Source organism: Phaethon lepturus, unplaced genomic scaffold (genome assembly GCF_000687285.1).
Source record: "Phaethon lepturus isolate BGI_N335 unplaced genomic scaffold, ASM68728v1 scaffold43332, whole genome shotgun sequence".
In the NCBI taxonomy this organism is placed as follows: domain Eukaryota; kingdom Metazoa; phylum Chordata; class Aves; order Phaethontiformes; family Phaethontidae; genus Phaethon; species Phaethon lepturus.
The window spans coordinates 2,102-8,108 of record NW_010523413.1 but is presented as its reverse complement, the minus strand read 5'-3'; the positions used below and the strand labels follow the sequence as shown (position 1 = coordinate 8,108).

Here is a 6,007-nt window from a genome sequence, read left to right as displayed (position 1 = left end):
CCTGGCGCTGCCCTCCTTCCCTTCCCCTTTCCCTTCTCCCTTCCCTTATCCCTTCCCTTCTCCCTTCCCTTCCCGGTTTTAAGGAGGACGAGCTGGTTCCCGCAGATTCCCCTGACTGGGCAAGGCCAAATCACAGCCCGTCCTCAGATGGCATCTTGCAGCCCCTGATATTTGAAACCTGCTTTGCATCACCCCAGAAGGAAATGCAGGAAAGCCATGATCGAAAATACACTCCTTGAGCTCATCACTATCAGGAGAACAGAAAAGCGCGATCCATTACTGAGAAAAGGACATGAAACAGGAGGGCACAGGGCAGCAGACAGTCACAGTGAAGAGTTCAGAGGCTTCAGAATGACGGAAGCTCAATCAGTGCATCCTGCTCCAACATACAGGCGCCAGGACTTCAACACCAGGGAGGGACTGAGCACGTGTGCCTAACAAGAATTCATGCACCTTCGGTGACCTCTTAGTTATTGCACATGTGCTAAACATAGCAGTTATTTTTTCATCTAATGTCTGCCTGGCTTTGGTGGTTACAGGTATGCTTTATGGTATTGCCTTCTTTGTCCTCAGGGTGACTCGTGACCACTGGCCACCCCCTTGGTCGTGCTCTCGCTCCCCATCACCATGCGGGTGACAGGTAAGGAGGGAGACAGATTTACTTTGCTCTGTCCACTTTTCTACGGCTCTTCATGCCTCTCTCTGATTTATATGACCCCTTCCAAGCCCAGCCACCCTGGGGCATGGGAAAGGGCCTTTGTATAAGCATCAGGTTTTTAAAAGATTCATGCAGATTTCCGCCCGTTGTATTTTTCCCAGTGAAACCCTCCGTGGGTGGGAAGATAGGGCTATTGAGACATTCCTGGTTCCATAAGAGCCATTCAGCTGCAGTATAAGTATATTTTTCTACTCTCTTTCCATGCAGGACTGGAACGTTTTGCTCCAATGAACACTGCTTTAAAGCCAAATGCCAATCACATTTGTATTAGCAGCTGCTTGGCTGTAGCTAGTGACTAATTGGGGGATAGCAGCCTTCCCAGCACTGGGAATATAAGAAATATCTGGATTTACATGGCTTTCTGACCAATTATCAGATATACTTTAATGCAGAGAGAAATATGAATAGTGCCTCCCAGTAGAAGGGTAATGCCTGTCTGAGCACCGCCACATGCTCTAGAGATACTAATTTGGACATCAGGGTCCTTTTAGAGGATGAAGGAAGGAGGGTTAAGATGCCTTCCCCTGCCTCACAAATGCTGGCTGTCACCCTGCGCCTGGTAAACTGGGGACGCACAGACCAAGTCCCCAAGAAGCCAGAGGGATGCTCCGGTCCCTAACCCACACTGCTGCTGCTCCCATCTGGCTGCTCTCCCACCCCTAGCAGGCATGATCCAGTACGTGGCACTGTTCATCACGCTGCTGAGCACATGGTTCATCCTGCAAACGTACTTCGATCACGGACAGAAAGCCGTCAGCCTGCGGAGCTGGCTCGGTGAGGCACCGGCAGGGCTCTGGGCAGGTCCGGAGGGAGGGGGTCGCAGCCCTCTCGTTGCATATAGTTGCCGTGAACATTTGCACTTGCAGTCCCTGGCCGGGGCTACAGCCACCAGCTCTGACCATCAGGGCAGGGAGGGGACAGCGTGGTGGGAAGCTGCATGGGGGCGGGTGGCTCTGGCGGTGCTTGCAGCCATGGGGAGCAGTTTTGGAGAGCTGGTGCCTGAAGGGCTGCCCCTGGCTTGGGGAAGAGCTGGCGGCTCTCCAGGGTGTCTAACCCTCCCGCTTTGGTACCCACAGGTGCCTCCAAGAAGCCCATCAGTGAGTACCGCTCTCTACTCCACCTCCGCCGCACAACACCGCGCCAGGGCTGAGGGCGATGCACAACAGCTGCCTTCAGGAGCCCCTTTCCCATGGCAAAAATCCCACCCTCCCAAAGACAGGGGAATTTGGTCATTGCTCACAGCCGCCGTGGCTTTGGCAGGCTCTGCAAGCTCCCGACCCCCCAGCGCTCTCCCTGCCCCAGCAGGGACAGCCCTGGGCCACAGGCTGCAGCAGGAAGCAGGTCCCGGGCTCGTCCAGGCGGTCTGGCACGGGTCCCTGCCCTGTCTGAGAATGGGGAACGCCGAGCAGAAAAGCCCCTCGGGGTGGGCCTTGAACGAGTGCCAGCTCCCAGCGCTCCCCGGCGCACACCCCTCCGCAATCCCCACGGCATCAGCCATGCCGTGCCGCTGCTCACACCCAGCATCACCGGCGCCTCAGCCCACCCCACACCTCCGCACCGTAAAGCTCAAACAAGAAGCTGGTCCCAGCCCCAGCAAAAGCCTCATTAGTGCAAGAAGCTGGTCCAGGAGTTGCCCCCTTAGTGGGTCACCGTGCCCCAGTGCCAGCCCTGCTCAGCCCCCCAGGGACATGGCCTGTGTCCCCCCCGGGGCCAACACCATGGCTTCCAGCTCCACTCCTCCCTTGCAGGCAAGCAGCTGCCCCGGCACAAGTGTGGGAACCAGAAGAGTTGCCCCCAGAACCATTTTGCCTTCAAGATCATCAGCGGTGCTGCAAATGTGGTGGGACCCTCCATCTGCTTCAATGACATGGTGTAAGCAGCACATGGTGTGGATGGGGCAGCCGTGGCTGCTCTGGGCTTGAACGGGGCAAGCTTGGCCTCTGCCAAGCACAGCGATGGCCCTCACAGTGCATTTGTGGTTAAAAAAAACCCTGGAACTAGTTTTCTTTGCTACCACTTCTGGGGATATTTTTCTATCGGCAGCCACTTTGCCCCATTCCAGTTTCACTGGCACCAGCATCTCCACTTACTGGTGCTCTCCACTTTCCTTTCCAGCCTCATGAGCAGCATGAAAAACAACATTGGCAGAGGCCTGAACATCGCGCTGGTGAACGGTGAGTCAGGCGGGCGCTAACCCCCTCTGCCCACAGCCGGGGTCCCTTCCTCCCCCGGGAGGGAACAGGCCACCAGAGACCCTGGCCGGCACCACAGCTGAGCCAAAATCACATCAGGCCTGTGTCGCACGGGGTGCACAGCCACAGTTATGGCTGGGCGGGCCAGTGAGATGGCAACAAACCTACCGGGGTCGTGCACGACGGCTCCATCATGGTTCACCATTACAGAAAATACGACACACCACGGGAAGAGCAAAGCATTTTACAGCAGAAACCCCAAGCTGGTGGCCAGGCAAAGCCTAGAGCCACCCCAGTGCCATCTCCCTGTGCTCTGTTTTGAATTTTAACCTTTCAGGAACAAGCGGGCAGCCCCTGAAAGCTGACACGTTCGACATGTACTCTGGAGGTAAGCGCGGTGGCTTTGCTGCTTGGCAGCTGCCAGCCAGGGCTCGCAGCAGCACTGCCGGCTGTTTAGGCTGCTCATCTGCCACGGATTTAACAATAAGTTCTAGTGGACTTTGACCAGGATCGCCAGCTCCGGTGGTAAAAGCTCAGCTTTCCCCGAGGCCATTGAGCCTGGAGTCCTCCTAATGCATCCACTTCCGAGGGTGGCTTCTCACTCCTTGTACGTGCACGCAAGAGCCTGAAAAAAATAATTCCACTAAACTGAATAAACCAGGGCACTTGACACCTCAGAGAGGCTGCTTTCTGAGATCAGATAGACTAATCCTGAGATTTTTGCAACTTTCAACTCAGTTTTTTTAATTCTGGTGGTGGCTGAGCAGCAGCTTGTTTCCCTGCCTTTTGCAGGAGAAGAAATGAGGAGCTCAGGGCATGGCAGGCGAGGTGTGACCCCCAGCCCCAGCAAGGCTGGGCACAGGGAGCAGAGCCTGGTGGCAAAGACCACGTCCCTGCACCTGTCCGCTTCAAACAACCTTCCCAACAGCAAGAAGATGCCCTGAACCAAGGCAGCACCTGCTCACAGCCCAGCTGGCGCTGACTTGCAGGATGCTGTAAATCCCACCTTTGTTGCAAAGCTGTTACCAAACCTCTCCAGGGTTTTGGCAGGACTCCCCAAAAATCACATGCTAATACCACCCCTATAGTGCTTTTGATTTACCCTTTGCCGTTTGAGCCTTTTCAGGGATCCATCACCCTTTCTGCTTTTTGATTTTTGCAGCCTATTCTTAATAATTCTGGAGTTTTAAGGAGAAACACCAGTATCATGAGTTTTCAGGCTGAGTTTGTGAGTGAGATGGGCGGTGGGAGAGTCTCCGGGAAGGAGACAGCAGTCGGCTCCTGTGCCACTAGATGGGGCGTTGGACTCGAGCATCCCACGGATGCGGGATCAGGAATAATCCCCGCAACACAGCCAAAGGCAGAATCGCAGGGCAGGCAGCTCTGCGGCCGAGCAAGCTTGCTTCTGGTGTTGGGAAGAAAATTCATGTAACAAGATTTCACAGTTAGTGAGCAAACTTCAGATGCAAATTCCCCCCTGTAGATGTCATGCCAGCAGGAGGAAGGTGCCAGCCCCAGGCTCCGCGGGAGAGCCCAGGTGGGAAGGCAAGATGGGGAATGCAGCATCTGGAAGCCCATCCTTCCCCGGGCCCACGACCCCAAATCCTGGCTAGCACCAGCACAGCCAGGACACTTCCCACTGACCCAGAGGAGGTTCCCACAGCTGCCATGCAGCAGTCCCTGCTAAATCCCTTTTTCTTTTCCTAATGCTCCTCTCTCCCAGACATTAACAAACTGGATACCTTCCTCCAAGAGATCCAGCATGGCACCATCGTGCTAACAGCCAGCTATGATGACGCTGCCACAAAGTGAGTTTGGCCCCAGGAGCAACATCTGGCTCCCTTAGAAACCCACAGCTGGGGGGAGCTGGAGGTGCAGCTGGTCCCCTCTGTGGTCAGCAGCAGAGGGGGGACAGGAGGGGACACCCACCTGGCACCACACTGACACCTTCTTACCCTCTTTCAGGATGAACGACAAAGTACGGGCACATTTTGTGGAGCTGGGCAGCAGCCACGTGAATGAGGTGGGCTTCCGGGACAACTGGGTCTTCTTGGGAGCAAAAGGGCTGAAGAACAAGAGCCCTTTTGAAGAGGTACGTGGCCTTCTCCTGCTACCAGCTCCAGAGGCTCCCATCCTCTTGAGCCACATCTCACTTACCTCTCTGCAGAAGACGTGGGCCAGCGGTGTTATCCCCCACGTCGAGCCAAGTTGCACGTTTTGCCACACTGCAAACTTGCACTGTGCCACCAGCCCCTCCTCATTCATTTTCTCTCTTTTTTTTTGCTGCAGCACATCAAAAATGATGAGAAAACAAATAAATACGATGGCTGGCCTGAGCTGCTGGAGATGGAAGGCTGTGCCCCCAGGAAGACGGATTAGCATCAAGCCCCAGCCTGCCACATAGAGCAGCCTCCACCAGTCTCGCAGGGACCCCAGCCCCATCGCAAGGACCCCGGCCCCCCACCGCCCGGTCACCCAGCCCAGCAGCAGCTGCCCGCTCCCAGGGACCGGCCACGCACCGCCCATTCCACAGCTGGGGCTGCGCAGGGCTTGGAGAAGAGCTGTACAAGTGCCTGCAGAGCCTGAGCAAATACCCAGCTGTCCTCACCTATGGGAGAACTTGGGGTATCTTATTTTTCTGTCTTTAAACGAAAAAATTTGTAGAAGGTTTCTCAGATCTCTTAAATAAGATATCCAATTATAAAACGCTACCTTCTCACTTCCATTTTCAAGCATAATCCACACTTTTCCCTGCAGGCACAGCACGCCACGTCCTCTGCCACTAGCCAGGCATCACCATCACCCATCCCACAGCACCGCACATGGGTGCTCCCACTCCTCACATGGCAGAGGGCAAAGTCATCCCTGGGGATGCTCAGGCCCTGGTGGTTTCCCCCAGAGCTCCTGCCAATGCCCCACTGTCTCCTGCAGCCACAATAAGGCCAGAAGGCCACAGGGATGGCTTGCAGCAGTGTACGTTAATATTTGTAGACCAAAGCGTTTTCCCCACTCAGTTGCATCTTTCATGGGTTAAATCCAAGCTAAACCCTCCGTGGCACATCCCCAAAGGTCAGGATAACTCCAGGAATGTGCCAAC

The 6,007-nt window shown here is 55.3% G+C and overlaps 1 protein-coding gene across 1 annotated transcript; it reads left to right on the top strand.

Moving 5' to 3' along the window:
* The first annotated feature begins 627 nt into the window (after window positions 1-627).
* Window positions 628-5,289, top strand: LOC104614998 (protein FAM3D-like). Its single transcript, XM_010282117.1, has 9 exons — window positions 628-640; window positions 1,382-1,492; window positions 1,795-1,815; window positions 2,467-2,590; window positions 2,834-2,892; window positions 3,248-3,298; window positions 4,634-4,718; window positions 4,876-5,002; window positions 5,200-5,289. Exons 1-9 carry the CDS (start codon window positions 628-630, stop codon window positions 5,287-5,289), a joined length of 681 nt encoding a protein of 226 aa, XP_010280419.1.
* Window positions 5,290-6,007: the final 718 nt, after the last annotated feature.